At 32.9% G+C, this 23,963-nt stretch overlaps 2 protein-coding genes across 7 annotated transcripts; one reads left to right on the plus strand and one right to left on the minus strand.

Moving 5' to 3' along the window:
* Positions 1–2,813: 2,813 nt before the first annotated feature.
* On the plus strand, positions 2,814–3,465 carry LOC114720757 (classical arabinogalactan protein 26-like). The gene has a single exon (XM_028906455.1). It carries the CDS (start codon positions 2,934–2,936, stop codon positions 3,336–3,338), a length of 405 nt encoding a protein of 134 aa, XP_028762288.1. The 5' UTR covers positions 2,814–2,933; the 3' UTR covers positions 3,339–3,465.
* Positions 3,466–3,765: 300 nt separating this feature from the next.
* On the minus strand, positions 3,766–22,691 carry LOC114720756 (protein NETWORKED 3A-like). Of its 6 annotated transcripts, XM_028906448.1 has the most exons (6): positions 22,590–22,691; positions 15,945–16,063; positions 12,028–12,081; positions 10,966–11,061; positions 5,298–5,436; positions 3,766–4,745 (listed from the first exon to the last, which is right to left on the minus strand). In XM_028906448.1, the coding sequence occupies exons 5-6, from the start codon at positions 5,383–5,385 to the stop codon at positions 3,946–3,948; spliced, it is 888 nt and encodes a 295-aa protein (XP_028762281.1). In that variant the 5' UTR covers positions 5,386–5,436; positions 10,966–11,061; positions 12,028–12,081; positions 15,945–16,063; positions 22,590–22,691; the 3' UTR covers positions 3,766–3,945. The 6 variants fall into 6 exon arrangements, with proteins under 6 accessions (XP_028762281.1, XP_028762283.1, XP_028762286.1 ...); XM_028906450.1 differs by lacking the exon at positions 12,028–12,081; XM_028906453.1 differs by lacking the exon at positions 5,298–5,436 and having other exon boundaries at positions 10,966–12,081; positions 22,590–22,690.
* Between the last annotated feature and the right edge of the window lie 1,272 nt (positions 22,692–23,963).

Raw genomic sequence — 23,963 nt, forward strand, 5'->3', positions numbered from 1 at the left:
CCAAATCTAGTGCATTGAAAGCCATTAGTACAAAGACAATGAGATTGCACTTGTGATCTTTATTATTAACATTTTATCATTATTGTTATTATTAGGCCAGAATACGTATAACTATAACCTTCTCAGACCCATGTCTAAAGTATACATGAAGTTTTCAACGTGTAATAGTGAAATTAATTAAGTGCATGACAAGATCCTATGATTTTGTTTTGTCTTCTGGCCTCTGTTTTTCACTGAAATTGAGTGAAAGCTTTATCATTTGGGTCTGAAAATTGAATAGGTGATTGTGCAGAGTCGCTAATGTTTTAATGACGTTTTCCTTTCTGTGTTACTTCTTACTAGTTATTTGGTGTTTATTAAGTCTTGTTTTTTTTAATTGTTATTGTTATTATTATTCACGTTACTTGCTTTCCACAACGATCATGTACGTTATGCTTGCAGTGGGTCTCTTTTTTGTCAAATGTACTGTAAAAAAACTTTTGGATTTATTATCATAGTGAAAGGAATAGTCCTTTAGGCAAACCAAAATTTGAATTTCTGATACAAGAAGTATTCACATTTAGTATCTGACAATATCTTAAAAATATTTCAAATCAGATTGTCCCCAATAAAATAATATTTATATATAGCAAAAAAATTTAAATTTTTTTTGGATGTACGCATCTTTTATTTACAAAGGCATGCTTTTTTGGGCTTGAAGAAACACTAAGAAAGGCGCTTAGGGCGCAAATCATTAGAATTTGAAAACAAAAAATGATGGATTTTGAGGAACTCTCAAGAAAAGTCATCGATGGAAGTGAGGAGTTGCTGGAAAAAGAAAGATGGCGTTAAATAAAAGTGAAAATTAGGGATTGCTTAGAGGAATGATAAAATTACCTTTAAGCTTTTTTTCTTTTTGGCCAACGGCCTATGTGTTTGAACTTGAAAAGTAAAAATTTCAATGTCATTTTTCTAGTAATTTTAATTAATCTTATATGGCATATAATCTAGATTAGATTTAATAGCAGGGAGTTTATTGTCAAAATTTAAAAAATGAGGGTGTCAATTTTAAACAAGAAGGGTGGCATTCCAAATTTAAGGAAAGTTAGGTGTATTTTGGCTTGGCTATTAGCATTAACAGTTTTATTTGTCCTGCTCTCTCTTTTTTTCCAGGTTCTCACCTATACCTAGTTTTTACTTTTAGGGTCTGTTGGTTAGAACGAATTAATTGGAACGGAAAGAAATAGAAAAGAAAAGAATGAAATAGAATAGAAAATGTCTAAATAATGGCATATTTGGTAAGCATTGGAAAGAAAAATGAGCTGATGAAAAATTTATGTTTAGTTAGATGAAAATGGATTGAAAAATTGTGCAATTTACCATGTTAGCCTTAATGGAAAAAAAAAAGATATTAAAAAAAAATGCTTTTCAACATTAAAGAATAATAATAGTATTAAAAAAAATTCAATAATCCAAAAAAATAAATTAATAAATAATCATTTAAATAAATAAATAAATAAAATACTCAATAAAATATAAAAATCATCATAGATTTTCATAAAAAAATCATAAATATTAATTTTTAATAAATAAATAAAAATAATAAATAATACAAATATAAATATGAAGATAACGTTTATTTTTAGTCACTATACTTCTTTCCTATATTCTCTCGTAGTTGCAGGAACTTCCTCTTTCGAAAGCTTGCAATTCTAAATGTCTCAAACGTTTTGTTTTTAGTCATTATATTTCTCTTGGCTTTTATCAATTCAGATTTTTACTTTTTACTTAAAACTTCTCGTTTCCAAGTCATGAGGTGGATCAAATTCAAATTTGTGAATGGATTTTTATTTCATTAAAAACTAGACTCAAATAACTTTTTAGTGATAGGTGACTTGCCTAATTGATATTTAAATTGATAAAGTTATGTCGGATGAAATTTAAGCTTCAATATAACAAGGAAAAGAGTTAGCAAAATTGAATTTGATACTGAAAATTGAAATATTCTTGTAGCAAATTCGAATCTACACAAAAAAATATAGATTCCCTTGTATCAAATTTGAATGTGCTCATTCACCAAAAAAAAAAAAAATTGAATGTGCTCATTTCGTATGAGTAGGAAGGATCAAATTACTTCATCTAAAAATGCCCACTCATTATTCAGTGGTTTTTTTTAGAGAGTATTTAAATGTGTTTCCTCTCATTTCTTCCTTTAGCTGTATAATTTTGATGTTCCATCCAGCTCTTTTCTCCTCTTCCATCATCCCTGTCCCTTGGTGCTTTCTCTTTAGGGGGTAAAGTTGTCCCAAAAATTTTTCCACAAAAAATGATGGGAAGCCATCTTCCTATATTTAAAGGAAAATGTCCCCACCGTCGGAAAATGGTTTCCAGGAAGATTGAGCTACCAAACCTCTTTAGTTGATGGCCACGAAAATGCACTTCACTTTATGCTCGTGTTCTCCGGTCTCATCAATCCCTCTGTATTCTTTTTTGAGGCAAGAAAATTTCGGATACATTTAATGGATACTAGAAAAAGGTAAACAATAGATATGTTAAATACACTCTTACAGCTTTCACCCAAAAAATACAAAGGTTTATTTTCCCACAACATACTCAAAAACTCATAAAATTTTTATTTTCCATCAACACATATTATTATGAAAAAAATTTGATAGAATCAAATATTATTTTCTTAAAAAATGAACAAACATAACATATAGCAAATAACAATACAACCACAGAAGATAATCAATAGTGAGGGCCATGACAAAAGATCAGAATAGTGCAGAGCGAACCCACCACCACTTCTCGTAATCCTCTTTTAATTCCTCAATCATCAGCCTCTTCAGATTCACTTTCTCCACCAGCCATTCTTTTCTTCTTTTTGATCCTTTTCTGTTCTTCTTTCTCTCACAGACACATTCATTACGGAGCAATTGATTTTGTGATCATTCATGGCTTCCTTTTGCTCATTCTGGGCTATACTATTATCATTCGCCTTAATGGCGGCACACCCTTGTCCATCATTAGCTCAAGCATCTCCATTAAGTACTCATGTTTCTACGATATCAGCATCACCAGCAAGCTCTGAAGAAGCTCCTATGTTATCCCCAGATATTGAGCCTCTGTTTCCAACTCCAAGGGGAGTTGCTTCTTCTCCTTCACAGTCCTCTTTGCCCACAATCCCTTCAAGTCCTAGCCCTCCCAATCCTCAAGTGTTGGACACTCCTGGCTCTGTACTGGCTTTTCCGCCATTGGCCTCCATGCCTGCTGCTTCCCATGCTTCATCTCGCTCTCTGATTTCTGTTTCATATCTGGCTTCACTGGTAATTTTCTTGATGCAATTTCGTTTTGTGTAACTGGATGCGGATGTTGCTTATACTTCAGTGCTGCTTTCGTTTGTTCTTTTATGTTCTTTGGGCATTTCATGTTAGGTATAAGGCATTGTTAACTCCTGGTAAAGTTAATGTCCATGAGGTTAGAGAATGGCGAGGCTTGTCACTGTCCATGTAATATTGTCTATTACTGAACTGAAAATTAAAAAGGAATACTCCCTCCCACATGGTCCTTTGTTGCTATTAATTGTTCTATGCAATAGAGATCCACTAAAAAGGCAAAATGCACAACCAAACTGACCTTAGAAATAGCATTAGCTGAAGATTCCTCGAGGGCCACCAATTTATCCGGTGTTGCACAAAAACCCTTTTGGCTCACTCTGTTCTTTGCGCACTTTGCATTAAACGAATAAAAGAAATACAGTTGATCTATAATAAAAGCCACTCGGGATTTATACTACAAGGCATTACGTGCGATCTGCTCTTTAACTATTGTAATTAAGAGAAACATGGTTTATTTACATTACAAGAAGCTCGGGATTCTCAGAACAGGAACGAAACTATTGAACTACTGGATTACAAGACCACGTCATGACAACCACAACTAGGAAGCTAGAGTACTAGGGTTCCGTTAACCATTGAGCAACTTCCATGACAAGGCTCCCTTGAGTTTGTTGAACCCAAATGGGTTACTCCACTTCTTGTTGTAGTCCTTAGCAACATAGATTCTCATCTTCGCATTCTCCTCCCTCAGCAAATCTATTGCTAAGCTCAGATGTCTTATTACCTTTATTTTCTCTTCGTCTTTCTCCTTGAGTTGATCCCTCTGTCCTCTATTCTCTTCTCTGAATCTTTTTATGTCTTCCCTCAATATCGTTACTTCATTAGACAAGGCATCTTTCAGCTTCATTTGATCCTTGTAAGCCATGTTCTCTTCTCTGAGTCCTCCCACTAGTTCTTTCAGGATCATCACTTCATCATTTATGGCATCTTTCTGGTTGAGTTGATCTTTATAAGCCCTGTTTTCTTCCTCGAGTCTCTCAATTTCCTCCCTCAACCTCATCAGTTCATCATCGTCAGCAAATTTGGTAGTTAATTTCAGCTCAGAATCATCAATTTCAGACTCCACAGATTCCTCAGCATCACAATGCTCGGAATAGCTATCATAACTTCTATCCTCAAGACCCTTTACGTTGTCTGGTTGGTATTTGGTCTGCGGAAATGGGGATACACCTGTCGTGAGGAGGCGAATTCCAGTATCAGATTTGACTTGATCATAGCGCTCAGCTAATGACCGCTGTGTCCGATAGAAATCTTCGAGCATGTGGATAAGTTCGGGTCGCTTCTTGTAATACATTTCTGCACGTTCCGCAAAAGAATCTGCATCTTCCTCTATCAGTTCTAATATTGTCTTGGTCTTTTCATTCAGCTCTGCCATCAACACACAATACACAAATTCATCAAATCACCCTACCTGTCTTAATCTCAGAGTTATTACTAAAATTTTATGTTTTAATGGCGATCAAGTATAAGTTCATAGTAAAGTCCAGAGAAATAAATAGGAAAAAAGTTGAAAGGTAGCACCCAGAAAATTATAAAGGAGGCCCCAAAACTTTTCACGTTCACGGTACTTGTGTTCCTCTAATTTCTCCATTCCCCGCTCCCCCCCTTTTTTAAATTTACCCGGAACTTTAAGAAAGCAAATAATGATACTTAAACTTTTTCCTAAAGCACAAACAAGGCTAACAAGAGACCGTTCACAGTCTGCTTGAGGCAAACTAAGAAATTAAAAGACAGCGAACCAGAGAATGATTGAGTGGTGGACCCGAGTCATTCATTTTCCACCACCAACCTTCATGCTATAATGCATCGCTGACCTGAGTGAACGCTTTGTTAAGTACTTTACACTGAAAGTGCCAAAGAGCAATAACAGAAAGTGCAGCAAGAAAGGAACAGATGACCGAGAAAGGATTTAGTAGGCACCAGCGATAGTGGATTGGAGCCAAGGGGATTGTCTAATGGTGCTATGATTGTCTAGCCACCACCAGTGTGAGGGTTGATCCTTCGTCATTTGAGCTCTCTTTTGCTTCACTATTCTCTAGTTTATCACCAAAAGCATGCTCTGTATGTATATGTTTATATAAGCTCATATAGGACGAAACAGAAGCGAGGATAGGAAATGCAGAAGCATTTAAGAGCAATACGGCTTAATCGTAAACCCACAGGCCACAGCCAAAAGGATAAAGAACAAAAGGCACCAAACTGATCGATCAGTTTCGGCACAGGGACAATGCGTTAATGCACCGACTATGAGACTGAATTCGCCTCTTCGTTGTTTACAAGAACGCAGGACATGACGTCAGAGGAAGGTCATTCCCGTCATTCCAACCCTCGTAGCCATTACCCAATATGGGAGATGGATGCAATCAGATATGGAAAAACAAAAAGAGAAAGAATCTGACGCAGGCTTGAATTAAAAACAATCTGAGTCTCACGGAGAAAATGGAAGGGAATTAAATTTCCGTTGAGATAATCATGATAATAAAAATAAAAGATAAAGACGATGCTAACGGGCACCGATGGAAAGAAAGATGAATGACTGCGATTTTGCAATAATGCGGAAGGGACAAAAAGGCAGTAAGAAGAAAGAGTGGGAAATAGAGGGAAGAGGATGGTTCAATTGTCAAGAATTAGAGGAAGGAAAAAGACGTCGAGGACATCTGAAACGTGGATGGGTAATGAACCGCCATAGAAAGAGAAAAAGCGTCCGCGTTCAGTGCTCATCCGGTGATCAGCAAACGATGAGCAATCTCGAGGTCTAATCTGAACAGTTTAGATTTAATATTTTTAAATAATTATTTAAAAATAAAAAAAATTATATTTTTAAAGAATAATAGTTAAGAGATTATCTTTATTTTTTATCCTATATATATTAAAATAATTATTTTAAAAATTAAAATTAAATCTGAACTGTCCAGATCTGATGACTATTGGGTGCTCATCAAAACTGATGAGCAGCCAATGCAAATCCGAAAAAAGGACAGAAAGACTGCGATGATGAAATAGGAACAGAACAGAGAGAGATAAATGAGAAAGAAGACAGGAAAATACCTGATTCCAATCATCCTCTTCACCACTGCGGTCTCTACGAGAGCAGAGGGAAAGCGCGGGGAGTAAACAAGTATGGGAATATGTAATCTGTATAATTCCATACCCCAAAAAAACAAGTTTTTTGTTTTTTTTATATTTACAATTGTTTTTCTAATTCTAAATATAAAACCCTTATACACACTAGTATAAAGATCTTATATTTAGAGCTGGAGGAGTAATTATTTTTCTTATACATGCCAACAAGATCAATTTGAAACCGAATTTTTTTCGCCGCCAAATTGAAATTAAATTTGAACTTTATTAAGTGAGTGTGTGTTATGGTCTCTCTTTTTTTTTTGCCAACTATATATATAATTATATATATTTTGCCATGTGTGTATATATATTATAGTCTTTTAAGCTAATATTTCCATTCTTCTAATTTCTACCGTACATTTCATTAAACTTGGTGTAACTTTAATTTTATTGCTTTAGTATTTTTTCCAAGAAAATGTATACTTAAATACAATTTTTTTTTTGTTACATACTTATACTGTTACAAGCGAGACAAATGCTAATGTCAATTAGTCAAATTTAACTTAGATAATTTACATATGCAAATCGTTTATGATGAAATTAATAAAACATCTTAATTATGAATTTGAAAAAATATTTTTTTTAGCGGAGTAAAACCATAAAAAATATTTAAGATGTAAAACTTAATCTGTTTTTATTGAAATGTTGACCATATATAGCTTTTTTTCGCTTCAGTTAAAAATTAATGAACCGCCTTCAAGACTTAAATATAGCGAAGTTATGCTGCCTATTTAAAAGATTCCAACTAATAAGGATTAAATTGAGTAAAAATGATTAATTTCTCATAATAGGATAAACTAAGGATTAAAATGCTCATGTTTAATATACAATTATCTCTAGTAGAAAGGGAACACTTGTACCTAGCAAAAAAATTCATACTTAAAACTTTGCTGAACAAGCATCATATTATTTTTAATTTCACGGAATTTTAGTTGGTTTTATTTATAACTTTCCTTCGTTAAATGTCATGCACATAAGAAAAAGCACGAAAGAATAAACATGCACGTTGATTATTTTAATTTTCATTCTATTCATTTTTTTATTTCCTCTCTCCCTCGCTGGCTCTCACTAACGGCCTGTTATCCAATAAATATTTCAAAACAAGAAATTCTTATGAGTGTGGGATTTCAAAATGAGATTTTGAAATGCAGGTAAAAAGTCATAAATGTGCGGTGCGTTGTCTAAGAAAACGTTCCCTGTGCTTCCGGATAAGTGCTCGTTTTGTTCAAGGAGTGTAGTTTTTTATATTATAAAATGAAATGTTAAAAACAACTTTTAAATGTGAGATAATATTTGAGTCTCTATATAAAAACTATAAATAAAAAATTATTGTTATTAAGTATTACTTCCGGTCTTATTTATAAGATCTCATTTGTAAACTATAAATGAGATTTTATAATTAGAATAAGAGATAGTAGTAATTTATAGAGAGGTATTTTCTCATGTTCAAAATATACGGTAAACTTTCTCCATTTATGTTTATTAGAAAATTAGTTAAAATCAGTTTAAAACAATAAAAATGCAATGCATGTATTTTTTTTAAAAACAACACTCTTATTAATAAAGATAATAAATGAATCAAAGAGAAAAGAAAATATATAGAGACAAAATTGGAAAAAAAATCATTAAATGCTTAAACAAAAATAAATATTATCTTGTAAAAAATCAAACCTCTTCAACAAAATTTATCTTATATTTTAAACTGAATGAAGTAATATCTTTTACATATCTCATTTCTCACAAGAAAAATGCTTTCCATTAGCACTAATTAAAAATTCTCTTACTCTTCCTTTTGGATGGGAAGAAAAATTAGAAGAAAAGAAAATAAGAAAAGAGAAAACTGGAAAAAAATGCTATTATTCCTCGTGGATGAAAGAAAACAAAAAAAAAATCTAAATGACTAAAATATATCTATTTCTATATCAAAATATATCATGTCTAGAACCAAATCAAATATCAAAATGAAAAGAATCGTACTTATTGCATCATCAAATTATTTGATGATTTCATATTTTTCTTTCTTTTCACTTTTTCTCTCTCTTGTTTTTCCCTACCCGAATAAAAGGTCAAAGAACACACTTTTCAAGGAAGTGAAGAGGAAAAGAAGTGCAGATAAACCAATTGTAGTTGTTTGTTCACAGTTAATAGATGACATTTTTGTTTTGAGCAAAATCATACTCACAAAAAATACATAAAAAAATTAAAGATTACAATATTTCTATTCAGCCACTTAAGAAGTCAAAATTCCAGAAGAGGTAAGTCTTACCTGATCTAGCATTTTGCAACTATAGTTAAATGACAAAAATACTCTTATATCGAAAAGTTTATTAACAAGTTTTAAACTGATAATGACGAGTGTTAAATAGAAAATGACAAAAAATATAATAATAATGACAAGTTATTTATTAATAAGTTGTAAATTAACAATGATAAATATTAAGCAACCAATGATAAAAAATACACTGATAATAACAAGTTTGATTTTTTAAAAAAAATATGATACAAGAGCATTTTAGTCATTTGATTATATTTACAAAATACCAGATCAGGCACCACTTCCTTCTCTAAGATTTTGACCTTTTAACTACCTGAATTAAAATATTGCAATTTTCCACTTTTTTTATATCATTTTTTCCCACAAAAAAAGACTTGAGAGAATAAGTAAAGTGAAAAATCTCAGCAAGTATGATAATCTTATAAAATTAAACTGCTGTTATAATTAAAATTTCTTTTATTTTTCATGTAAAGCTTTAAATGATTTGAGAGTAACTTTTCAAAATTAATACGTTTTTCAAATTCAGTAGTAAGTCATCGAAAACAATATCTTCAATTAAAAATAATAATATTTCCAATATAGATTTTAATATTTAAAAAATTTACAATTTTCGAGATTCCTTGGCGCAAAATTTTCAATACTTAAATGGAGAACCATTTAAGAGTAACGGGACTTGGGGAATGTTAAACACTTGATAAAAATGTTTCTAAGCAAGTCGAAAATACTTCATAAAATCATTTATAAAAAGCTAATCTAAACACCTCTTAATCGCGTCACAGGCTATAGGCAAAAGGATTAAGAACAAAAACCACCAAACTTATCAATCAGTTTTCATGCAGGGAACCATGCGTTAATGCAGCAAATGAGACCGAATACTCTTCGTTGATCCCTATTTTCCCCTCCTATTTTATTCTCTAATCCAAAGAGCGAAAAGTTCTTTTTTCTCCCTATTTTCTCTTTTACTTTCCTTTCTAATTGTCTCTCCATCCAATCACACCGTTAGATAATTTCCACATTTTTTTTGGCCAAAGAGCAATTTTCATTTTAGTCCTTTACCTTTAACAAGTTCCATGTTATTTTTTAAAATTTTCTACAGTTAATAACTCCCTAGTTATTAGTTGTTAATGGGATTAATATGTATATTTACCTTAAAAGTTTTCACTCAAGTTTTTTAGGTATAAATTTACCTTAAAAGTTTCAAATCATAATAATTTTAGCCCCTGTTAAAAAAACTAACATTAACCTTTAAAATAATAACATTGACAGTTGACTTTTTAATTGTAGGGCCAAAATCGGTACAGTTTTAAATTTTTTGAAATAAATTTGTATTGAAAAAAACTTCCTAGTACCTATTGCTCTTGCATGAAAACTTTTGAAATAAATTTATATCTTAACCCTTATTCATATTTTTAAATAAATTAACAAAAAATCATAACTTGTATACTCACCATCTAAACCTGTTAGTTAATCTAATAATTATTATCAAATTAAAGGCTTAAAATAAATTTTTACCATCTTTTTCACTATTTTAATTTAATACATCAATTTATTAATTTTTCAAAACTTTTGTTAAAATGTTTAAAATTAAAATTTTAGTTAAAACATTTTTAAAGCTTAAAATAAATTATTACTGTATTTAAAATATTTTAACTTAATACATTAATTTAAATTATATACGATTCATTTTTTTAAAAAAATTAGTAAAATGATTAAAACCACAACTTTAAACTAAGCTAGACTTTTTAAAGAAACTTTAAAATGAAATTATAGAACCATATTCTAATCCAAAGTCAGAAGCCTTCAGATTCCCAAAGGCATCAAGAACTAGATTTCCAGGCTATAACAGGATAGATAGCAGAATTATAATCAAGATTAAAACATGGTATACTAAATGGAAAAGAAAATTAATACTAGTCTTTAAAATAAAACCTAGTTGACTAATTTAGAAAGATTAAAAAAATGAATTAAATTAGTTTTGTTTTTTCTAAAATATCCTTACTATGTATGTGTATTAGCTAAAACTACTATTTGATGAACATTTAACATGTGCAATTACTACAAAGACTAATTTAAAAAAATAGATAAATATGAAAGAAAAAATGAATTGAGTTCTTATATTTAGGATCAAATTGAAAGTCAATCTAATGTTTATATTAAGGACTAGAGATAGTACCATATATTTCTCCTTACCTTTTAGGTCTCCACGGTACACACACTGTGACAATGAGCAACATCATCTATGAGTTGTTGAAAGTAGTGCCTGGATTCATTTTCTGAAAGCTTCCCCTGATGAATTTAAACGTCCAGAAAAGGTATAGAAACATGGAAGATGAAAAGGAAAATATGTATATATTTATATCAGCATGAACCAAGAATACATCTAATCTCTCTCATAATAAGTGGGTCATCACTTAATGTTACCAACTTAAAATGGACAGGCTTGATATGATCAACATTTTTTTTTTCAAAAAAAAAAACCATGATAGCTTCAGTTGTAATTCTTGACTCCAATGACAAATCAGTGAAACTATTTTGCTACTATCCTTACATTGACCACAGGGGTTCTGTTTAGAATATCCAAGATGCTTGGATCTGAGGTAATTATAAGCTGACCAAACCAACCATAGATGAAATTCTAATATCAACTTAACACAGCTCTAAGACATCAAGTGATCAGTGGTTGCACTATCACACTGTCTAGTATATCTAGATAGACAGAGGCTTTTGAAAGATCTTGGGCATGCTGCTATTGGAACAATTCATACGGAGGTTTTAGAAGGAATAAAAAGAGCAAGACTTTGTCGAGGCAAGCATCTTCGCAGTAATAGTCTATTTGGTTTGAGCTTACTGCAATAACTTCTTTCTTTTTTTTCCCCCCTGCCATCTAATGCAATAACTTCTCTTAACAAAGAACCCAACAATTTCTGTGCTACAAGGGGTTTTTTTCCTTTGTGATTCTTTTTTTTAGCATATGGGTGTAGTAAAGGTTTTTCTCTGAGAGGCTATTAGAATATATGTTCTCTTTTTTACTTGCCTTTTCTCTGTTCGGTCCCTACTCTAATCATCCACCAGTTAACCTTCTCCTTGTATTTGATAAATTATCAAAAGACTAGCAGGCCACGTTCTTTTGACAGATCATACACAGCCAAATAGAAGACGGAGCGTGGTTGGCAAGGTACAAATCATCAAGAGACTATCATAGAAGAAAAGAACTGTTACAAGAACAAACCAATGTCATCCGATGCTTCTTACCAGAATTCTGTGTTTTCTCTCCTCTTTGCTTTGAACAACAAATATTAGGTGCTCCTATATAAAAGTCAATGACCTTTGTCGGAGTACCCTTAAAAATAGAAGCTCAAATACAAAGCAAGTATATCTATTTACATCTAAAGACTGTCATTTCTCGAATAAGCCACATGCAATTTCAAAGGATTAGAAGACATGCAAAAATAACAAAGGCAGCTTTGCAAGCACTGTTCAAGCTTTTGGATCAATCTTGATTTTCCCAAATTTGTAAATACACATCAATCTCAATTTCCCCATATTTGAAAAGAGGCATCAAACTCAAGCTTCAAATGACAGTGATTTTTAATCATTGCAAGTACACATGCATAGGAAATGCGCCAAAGTATATGTAAGGGGGCTATAAAGTAACAATGACATAGTAGACTACTATAATTATATTAATGCACTTTTTAAGATTTAGCAACAAATAATATGAATATCAAAGAGCCTAGTAGGATTGCATTAAATATATAAGCTCAAATACCAAAGCAAGCACATCTGTTTACAGCAAAAAACTATGATATCAAAGCAAGTAATCTATTTACAACCAAAAACTATAATTTCCCAAATAAGCCACCTATGCAACTCCGAAGGATCACAAGGAATGCAGGAATAATAAAGATGGCTTTGCACACAAAGTTCACGCCTCTAAATCAATATGAAATTTTCCACATTCTTAAAAAGGCATCAATCTCAATATTTCCGCATTTGTAAATAGGCATAGAAATCAAGTATCAAATCATGCGGTGATCATTGATCTTTGAAAATATGCATGCATCGGAAATTTGACAAAGTATATGTTAGTGGCTAATAAAGCAACAAAGACATGGAGAGTCTAAGCTAAATAGCAAAACTAGACTCCTGTAATTATATTTATGCACTCTAAGATTAGGGATTGAATAATATGAATGACAAAGTCTCGCAGGAGTGCATTAAATATACAAACTCAAACACCAAAGTAAGTACATTTATTTACATAAAAAAACAGTCATTTCCCAAACATGCCACATACGCAATTATGAAGGTTCGCAAGGTATGCAAGAATAACTACGGTAGCTTTGTATGCCAAATCCAAGCCTGAGTCAACATAAATTTTCCTATATTCATAAATATGCATCCAACTCAAGCATCAAATGATGCTACGATCATCAATCTTCGTGTGTATGCATAAACTAAAAATTTGCCAAAGTATATGTAGAGGGGCTATAAAACAGCAAAGACATAGAGAATCAAAGCTTAAGAGCAAAAGTAGAACCCCTTAATTATATTCGGGCACTTTGAAATTAGGCATCAAATGATGAAAATGTCAGTGAGCCTCAGAGGAATGTACTACATGTACACGCTCATATACCAAGGTGAGTACATCTATTTACATCAAAAAATTATCGTCCCTAAATAAGCCACATATGCAACTCCAAAGAATCATAAGATTTGCAAGAATAGTTAAGGCAACTTTGCAGGCCAAGTTCATGCTTTAGAATCAACCTAAATTTTCCCACATTCATCAAGAGGCACCAACTTCAAATGTCCTACATTCGTAAATAGTTATCAATCTTAATCTTCCCACATTTATAAATAGCCATCAATCTCAATCCTACCACATTCGTAAATAGGCATTGAAATCAAGCATCGAATGATGCATTGATCATCAATCTTTGCAAGTAGGCACACATCGAAAATATGCCAAAGCATAGTAAGGAGGCTATAAGGCAGCAAAGACATGGAAAGTCTAAGTTGAAGGCACCCACAAGGTCCAAAAACTGTGTGCATAACTAAACATAAATATGCACATCTGAGCATCTGTGTCATAATGTCATCTTTTATGGTCTTTCATTTGAAGAATAGAATAAATGTGCCCAAAAAAAATCAAACAGTTGATGTACAGACACCTATGTGATGGGCTAGTGGCAAGCCAATTTTTCTGCAGTATACAGAATCATTTGTTATGCTGGGCTAAGGTAAGCTTTCTTAATAGTTTGGGGTTTTAGGTTTCGCTCAAGTATGAATGTCATAAAAGGCGTGGGATTTAACAGCTGCCTATATTAGAAAATGCGCAGGCAGAGAGTAATGGCTTGAAAAATGACTTCATCCTGCATAAATAATAAAGAAAAGGGCAAAAAAAAAAAAATTTTGGGGGGGGGGGGTGGTTTGTGAATGCGTCATTACAAGGATAAAGAATCCTTGAATAAATGCATGAATAAATGGTATGATGTACAATTGGTTAGACAGTCCTTATGTCTCTCTCAATCTGTGCAAACAAAAAATCCATGTCAGTCAGATGACTTTATGAAACTCTGTTTCCCTTTCCACGTGTACTTTTTCCTCTTGGGATACAGATGGTCGGAAACCCCAGGGGACTTTATCAGTTATCTGGATTCCGAACCTTTTATAAAAACATATTGCTCGTTATTTATAGAGAGAATAATGGCCTTAAAGAAAATTATTAGTGCCTTGCTCATATTCATGAACCCTTCCGATCAAACTTCCTCAACATCTGCAGACTGCCGTACAATTCCTTCAACTTTAGTTCTTGATAATTACACATGGCAAATTAAACAACAACCCTTTACTGAAGAAATCAGGGTAAACATTACTCATGCATACAACTTATTCTCTGATTGTAGAATCTCTCATTGTAGAACTAGATGAACAGCAATCAAGTGCAAAAAGCCCCAAAAACACCATGGCAGAGGCCAATGTTATGTGGCATATTGCCAGGGCTAAATTTCAAAAAATGTTTGAATGATAAAAGGTTTCACAGAACACAAAATAGAAGTAAATAAACAGGTGCAATACAACAATTATCAGCATAACATGATATCCAGGTACACAAATCAGCGAACTCCATCTTGATGGTGCAGATTAAGATCAAGCGTCTACTTATGACCTAGGGAATCATGGGGAGGGGAAATAAGATCTAGATTTTAGAGAGCTGTGTATTTAGGACTCTAGCACCAGAGTCACATGTTGGCTTCTAATTATTGGCATTTGGCAATAGCAAGGCCTTCAATTAGACACAAAGATTGTAAACATGGAGATTTGCTAGAAGGAGAAACCAAATGGATCTACTACTGAATCGAGAATATGGGAAGTTATAGGGGTAAAAGAAGTATACGGTTCAAAACAGTTGCATGCATATAGTTTGTATAGTTCAATAAATGATCTCAGGCATTGGGTTGAAAAGTGAGATTATACGTCGTGGCAGCATGAACTTAGTTTCAGAATTAAATCATCTATAATCACATAGTCATGTACTAGGAGACAGAATAACACATCAATGAAAATGTACAAGAGGCCCACTTTCCTTTCCAAAAAAAAAAAAAGTTCTGTTTTCTCTTAATCTCTTGTCGACTGCAGCATAAACAGTCATAAATAGTCATTTTTATGAGTGCAAAAGATTCCTATTGCTTAGTTTCAGTCAAGAGTAACATAAAAAACAGCAATAGTAGCATGGCGTAATACTGAAGCCACGTGCTGCCACAATGTAATAGTCCAGCTGTCACGTGAGTCTCATATAAATAATAAACTTAATGTTCCATGAGATGCTATTAGAGACAATTCACCTTATTTCTATTTCTGTACCTTAAGTAAGAACATGGGAACAACAGGCAGAATTTTCCACAAAGAGTCTCTTACTTGGGTTTAGCTTAGGATCAATTTCATATCTAACAAAATAGAGCAGGGCATAGCCTATACTCCAACTAGAGGCAAAAGAATTATGAGAACTAGCTAGGCCCATGTTAACCCTATTCAGCATGAATAAAGATCATCCATGGCAAAGGGAATAAGTCTAATTAGTCAGGTTAGTGATTCCCACCTGAGGGGCATTAAGTTAAATGAAATACAACTATATTACAAGGTCATGGCAGTAAAAGCCTCCTTACCATGATTATCAAGAAACCAAAGAGTTTTTCAGGGACGGATGGACCTCCATCAATATCCTGTAATGCTAGAAGAATTTGTCTTCGAGCAGCCAAAGACTTAACAGGCCGCTCATCCCTCCCTGGAAGCCCAATAAAAAAACAAGTGAATATACGGATGACAGGAAGCTGGATAAACAAACAAAATAATGATAAAGCATAAACTAAAAATACGAAGTACATAAAAAAACCACAAGGAAAGTTCATATATAATTGAATTGTGCTATTAAAATTGAAACAATAAGCTAAAATGTAACGGCAGTGAAGGACAAACATTGATTAAAGGACCCTTCAAGAGAATTACCCACATCACTCCTAAAAACAGCATTTTGACCCATGACACGAGCAACGCCCAGTGCTTGCACTAGGGCTTGTTCAAGAGTTGTCTTCCACTCATACAAGTCTTCTGACGTCTCAGCCTAACATTTGATAAAACAGTGAAGAATGTGTATATAACCAAACCATTCCAAATGGCAGGTAGAAGTAACGGTATCTGAATTTCCATCCTATCCTATTATATAGAAATTTAGTAGTAAATGAAGAGCCTTAACAGTGAATGCTCTCCCATCACTTCCACCAGGAAACAATACAGTGGGCAGTTTCTTGTCTTCTTTAAGAACACTGAAAGATAAAATTCATACTATAAGACAGATCATCAGAATGCTACATAAAGAGGATTTCGACAACAAAACTTAACTTCCTGAATTGTTTAAGTCAATACCCCTAATGTCGTATTTACTTCACCACCTTTCTGTGGAAAGGCACCCCACACTACAGATCAAAATAAGCTCCATAAGTTTATACTCTGTGGTCACCTCCTAATCTCTAACCACAAATGCGACTGGACAAAATGCCATTTGTCATGGAAATCAGAATAAACTAACGGTATTTTGATATTGATAGAGGGAGAAGTTTAATCAATCACAATTTTACCGTTTGCAAAATTATGGTATGCGCATATATCCAAGGCCGATTCATACAAAGAAGCAGAAAAAGAATTGAATGAAAGGGAAAAAAGGATTCCAAGTAAAGATAGGTTAGATTTGCAAGATACTAACCGGATCAATTTTAAAGAAAACCAATGATGTACGTGTAAGTATAAACCACCGCTTCTTCCAAAACTTCCAGCCTATAATATACATAAACCACTCAAAGCCACATTATTCACAGGGCCATGAACCATGCAGTTTTAAGCCTCAGATTTCATGCAACAAACTAGGCCCAAAATCTAGTTTAATTTATTTATAATCTAACAAAATCCATGAAAACAAAAGGTTACTAAAATTAGAAATAGCCTCCTTCCTCTTTTCAAAAGAAAGAAAACAAACAAGGAAAATGGATATAACAACAAAACTTTAGAAGAAATGAAAAGTGAGGAAAGCTTGCAACAACAATTTAAGCAACTTTTTGTGCCAAGTTCAAGCCTTTTAATCAATCTCAATTTTCCCATATTCGTATGAAGCCATAAATATCAATTTTCCCACATTTGTAAATAAGTATCAATCTCAATTTTCCCACATTCCTAAATAGGCATCAATTTCAATATTCCCACATCTATAAACAGGCATCAATCTCAATTTTCCGACAATCCTAAATTGGCATCAATTTTCATTTTTTTCGCATTTGCAAATAAGCAGCAATCTCAAATTTTCCCACATTTGTAAATGGGTAGCAATCTCAATTTTTCCGACATTGTAAATAGGCACCTATCTTGATTTTTCCCACATCCGTAAGTAGGAACCAATCTCAAATTTTCCCACATTCGTAAATAGGCAGGCACAAAACTCAATCGTCCCACATTCATAAGAAGGCATCAATCTTAATTTTATCACATTCTTAAATAGACATCAATTTCAATTTTCTGACATTCCTAAATAGGCATCAATTTTAACTTTCCACATTTGCAAAAAAGCAGCAATTTCAATTTTCCCACATTTGTAAACAGGTAGCAATCTCAATTTTTACCACATTCGTAAATAAGCATCAATCTCAATTTTTCCCACATTCATAAGTAGGCACCAATCTCAAGTCTTCCCCCATTTGTAACTAGGCACCAATCTCAATTTTCCCACATTCATGAGAAGGCACCAATCTCAACTTTCCCATTAATGAGAAGGCATCAATCTCAATTTTCCCACATTTGTAAAAAAGCATTGAAATCAAGCATCAAATGATGCAAGAGCGGCTACAGTAGAAATTTGGCAAGTTATATGTAAGGGGGCTACATAGCAGCAAAGACACAGAGAGTCTAAGCTGAGAAAAAGCAGACCCCTATAATTATTTTTATAGACTTTGACCATGCATCAAATGATAATAACCCTTGTAGGAGTACTGTGATTTCCCAAATAAGCCACCTACGCAATTTCAAAGGATCAACAGACAGCCAAGAGTAATTACAGCACCTTTGTATTTCAAATTCAAGCCTCTAAATCAGTCTCAATTTTTTCACATAGGTAAACCATCTCTTAGGCGTAAAGAAATCAGCGGTTTTTTTTTTTTTAAATTTCTGACATCCCTAAATAGGCATCAATTTTAATTTTCCGCATTTGCAAATAAGCAGCAATTTCAATTTTTCCCACATTTGTAAACAGGTAGCAATCTCAAGTTTTACCACATTCGTAAATAGGCACCAATCCCAATTTTTCCCACAATCATAAGTAGGAACCAATCTAAATTCTTCCCACATTCATAAGTAGGCACCAATCTCAAGTTTTCCCACATTTGTAAGTAGACACCAATCTCAATTTTCCCACATTCATGAAAAGGCATCAATCCCAATTTTCCCACATTTGTAAATAGGCACCAATCTCAATTTTTCCACATTCATGAGAAGGCATCAATCTCAATTTTCCCACATTTGTAAATAGGCACCAATCTCAACTTTCCTACATTAATGAGAAGGCATCAATCTCAATATTCCCACATTAGCAAATAGGCATCAATCTTAATTTTCCCACATTTGTAAAAAAGCATTGAAATCAAGCATCAAATGATGCAAGAACGCATACAGTAGAAATTTGGCAAGTTATATGTAAGGGGGCTACAAAGCAGCAAAGACATAGAGAGTCTAAGCTGAGAAAAGGCAGACCCCTATAATTATTTTTATAGACTTTGACCATGCATCAAATGATAATAACCCTTGTAGGAGTACTGTGATTTCCCAAATAAGCCACCTACGTAATTTCAAAGGATCAACAGACAGCCAAGAGTAATTACAGCACCTTTGTATTTCAAATTCAAGCCTCTAAATCAGTCTCAATTTTTTCACATAGGTAAACCATCTCTTAGGCGTAAAGAAATCAGCGGTTTTTTTTTTTTAAATTTCTGACATCCCTAAATAGGCATCAATTTTAATTTTCCGCATTTGCAAATAAACAGCAATTTCAATTTTTCCCACATTTGTAAACAGGTAGCAATCTCAAGTTTTACCACATTCGTAAATAGGCACCAATCCCAATTTTTCCCACAATCATAAGTAGGAACCAATCTAAATTCTTCCCACATTCATAAGTAGGCACCAATCTCAAGTTTTCCCACATTTGTAAGTAGACACCAATCTCAATTTTCCCATATTCATGAAAAGGCATCAATCCCAATTTTCCCACATTTGTAAATAGGCACCAATCTCAATTTTCCACATTCATGAGAAGGCATCAATCTCAATTTTCCCACATTTGTAAATAGGCACCAATCTCAATTTTCCCACATTTGTAAATAGGCACCAATCTCAATTTTCCCACATTTGTAAATAGGCACCAATCTCAACTTTCCCATATTAATGAGAAGGCATCAATCTCAATATTCCCACATTTGTAAAAAAGTATTGAAATCAAACATCAAATGATGCAAGAATGCATACAGTAGAAATTTGGCAAGTTATATGTAAGGGGGCTACAAAGCAGCAAAGACACAGAGAGTCTAAGCTGAGAAAAAGCAGACCCCTATAATTATTTTTATAGACTTTAACCATGCATCAAATGATAATAACCCTTGTAGGAGTACTGTGATTTTCCACATAAGCCACCTACGCAATTTCAAAGGATCAACAGACAGCCAAGAATAATTACAGCACCTTTGTATTTCAAATTCAAGCCTCTAAATCAGTCTCAATTTTTTCACATAGGTAAACCATCTCTTAGGCGTAAAGAAATCAGCGGTTTTTTTTTTTTTTTAAATTTCTGACATCCCTAAATAGGCATCAATTTTAATTTTCCGCATTTGCAAATAAGCAGCAATTTCAATTTTTCCCACATTTGTAAACAGGTAGCAATCTCAAGATTTACCACATTCGTAAATAGGCACCAATCTCAATTTTTCCTACAATCATAAGTAGGCATCAATCTAACTTCTTCCCACATTCATAAGTAGGCACCAATCTCAAATTTTCCCACATTTGTAAGTAGACACCAATTTTCCCACATTCATGATAAGGCATCAATCCCAATTTTTCCACATTTGTAAATAGGCACCAATCTCAATTTTCCCACATTCATGAGAAGGCATCAATCTCAATTTTCCCACATTTGTAAATACAGCACCTTTGTATTTCAAATTCAAGCCTCTAAATCAGTCTCAATTTTTTCACATAGGTAAACCATCTCTTAGGCGTAAAGAAATCAGCGGTTTTTTTTTTTAAATTTCTAACATCCCTAAATAGGCATCAATTTTAATTTTCCGCATTTGCAAATAAGCAGCAATTTCAATTTTTCCCACATTTGTAAACAGGTAGCAATCTCAAGATTTACCACATTCGTAAATAGGCACCAATCTCAATTTTTCCCACAATCATAAGTAGGCACCAATCTCAAGTTTTCCCACATTTGTAAATAGACACCAATCTCAATTTTCTCACATTCATGAGAAGGCATCAGTCTCAATTTTTCCACATTTGTAAATAGGCACCAATCTCAAATCTTCCCCCATTCATGAGAAGGCATCAATCTCAATTTTCTCACATTTGTAAATAGGCACCAATCTCAACTTTCCCACATTAATGAGAAGGCATCAATCTCAATTTTCCCACATTTGTAAAAAACGCATTGAAATCAAGCATCAAATGATGCAAGAACGCATACAGTAGAAATTTGACAAGTTATATGTAAGGGGGCTACATAGCAGCAAAGACACAGAGAGTCTAAGCTGAGAAAAAGCAGACCCCTATAATTATTTTTATAGACTTTGACCATGCATCAAATGATAATAACCCTTGTAGGAGTACTGTGATTTCCCAAATAAGCCACCTACGCACTTTCAAAGGATCAACAGACAGCCAAGAATAATTACAGCACCTTTGTATTTCAAATTCAAGCCTCTAAATCAGTCTCAATTTTTTCACATAGGTAAACCATCTCTTAGGCGTAAAGAAATCAGCGATTTTTTTTTTTTTTAAATTTCTGACATCCCTAAATAGGCATCAATTTTAATTTTCCGCATTTGCAAATAAGCAGCAATTTCAAGTTTTCCCACATTTGTAAACAGGTAGCAATCTCAAGTTTTACCACATTCGTAAATAGGTACCAATCTCAATTCTTCCCACATTCATAAGTAGGCACCAATCTAAATTCTTCCCACATTCATAAGTAGGCACCAATCTCAAGTTTTCCCACATTTGTAAGTAGACACCAATCTCAATTTTCCCACATTCATGATAAGGCATCAATCCCAATTTTCCCACATTTGTAAATAGGCACCAATCTCAAGTTTCCCACATTTGTAAATAAGCACCAATCTCAATGTTCTCACATTTGTAAATAGGCACCAATCTCAATTTTCCCGCATTCATGAGAAGGCATCAATCTCAATTTTCCCACATTTGTAAATAGGCACCAATCTCAACTTTCCTACATTAATGAGAAGGCATCAATCTCAACTTTCCCACATTAGCAAATAGGCATCAATCTTAATTTTCCCACATTTGTAAAAAAGCATTGAAATCAAGCATCAAATGATGCAAGAACGCATACAGTAGAAATTTGGCAAGTTATATGTAAGGGGGCTACAAAGCAGCAAAGACATAGAGAGTCTAAGCTGAGAAAAGGCAGACCCCTATAATTATTTTTATAGACTTTGACCATGCATCAAATGATAATAACCCTTGTAGGAGTACTGTGATTTCCCAAATAAGCCACCTATGCAGTTTCAAAGGATCAACAGACAGCCAAGAATAATTACGGCACCTTTGTATTTCAAATTCAAGCCTCTAAATCAATCTCAATTCTTTCACATAGGTAAATCATTTCTTAGGGGCAAAGAAATCAGCGGTCCGCAGCAAATCAGCAAAACAATTGAGAACAAATATAATAAGGGTGCCAGGAGAAGGAATTTACGATCGAGAAGTAGACGATTTCCAAGCATCAGTAAAATCGAGAATATCATATCAAACTAAAATGTCAAGAGTCAAATCCAGAAAAATGCTAGGGATCAGCGAGGGACGGGAAATGAATAGTAAATAAAAATGGCTTCTTTGATTTTGGAGAGAAGGAAAGTGTCCGACACATACCCCAAAATATATATACAGACATACCAGAAATATATATATGTATATATATCAGGAAAGTCGAACACAGAAAAAAGTGGTAAAGAAGACCCCCAAATGCGAAAAACGTCTACCGTTGCTCAGCCGAGTCACCCACCCACTGTTTCACCGTCATTGTATGCCTAGCACCGTCCTTCAAGAACGTTTCACGGTCAGGGGACTAATAATTTGTCCCGCGCCCGCGAAGTCGCCACCTCAGAATGACCGTTGGGACTTGGAATTAGGGTTTTTTTAACTTTCCATTTTTTGGGCCAAATGGCGGTTCTGCGCTGAAATAAAAATTAAATATTTATCAATTGCATTCTTATGATAATTATATTAGCGCTTATAAAATACTACTATCATGTTTATTTATTTTAAAAAATCTACAAATCATGGTATTCTCCGTAAAAATATATTTTTACAATGTATCGTATTTATGTATTTTTAAGAAATTTTAGAATAAATTAGAATTTTTTGCTAATTATAATTATTTATATGTAATAAGTAAAAAAGTTAACACTTTCAATGAATATATTCTATTGTAAAACATGTAACATACTAAATTATATATGATTTCTTTTTGTAAAATGTTACTTGCCTCCTATAAATCAATATACATTCTGGTTTTATTACTTATTTTTTTTATCAACAAAAGTTTTCCTCTTTTTTTTTTGGGACATGAACCAACAAAAATTTACTTTGAAATCAAGAAAGCGGGACATGACGTCATAAGAAAGAGCACAAAAAAATAAAAATATATGTTAAATATTTTTATTTTAATTTTATTCATTCGTTACTCTCTCTCTCTGCCTGCCAGTTATTGAATAAATATTTTTAAGACATTTAAAAGAAATATAATTTAACAGAAAAAATGAAGTAAAACAATCTAAGTATACTTATTTTATAAATTTTAATTTTTATTATTTTTCATGTAAAGCTTTAAATAATTTAGAACTTTTAAAAATTAAAGTTTTTCAAATTCAATAGTGAGTCATCTATAATAATATATCTAATATATATTTTAATATTTAAAAAATTATAATTTTCGATATTCTTCAATGCACAATTTTCTATGTTTAAATGGTTAGATATATTTATCTTATCCAAATAATCCGCTACTCTTCACCAGTTAATATGCATGGACACGAAGCCATCATGAGTAAGAAAATGGTAATTTCATACATCTTAATTATAACAATAGGGACAAGTTCACATTCTAATGCAAACAAAGCAGAATTTTGTTTTGAGTATATTTTTCAGCCCCTATTTCACCATGGTTGAGCTTTATATAAATATATATATGAGATATTCATGACAAAACAATAATCATTCGATCTTCAATATAGGACCTAATTATTAAATTGATTTTTGTTCTAATTATAAGACATACTTCTTATTTATTAATTTTTTCTAAATTACCCTTACAAATACTTTCTCAACCATAATCAAGTAGAAGAGGGAGAAAG

Source organism: Neltuma alba, unplaced genomic scaffold, assembly GCF_004799145.2.
Source record: "Neltuma alba isolate B1F8T4 unplaced genomic scaffold, ASM479914v2 tig00011997_pilon, whole genome shotgun sequence".
NCBI classification, from domain to species: domain Eukaryota; kingdom Viridiplantae; phylum Streptophyta; class Magnoliopsida; order Fabales; family Fabaceae; genus Neltuma; species Neltuma alba.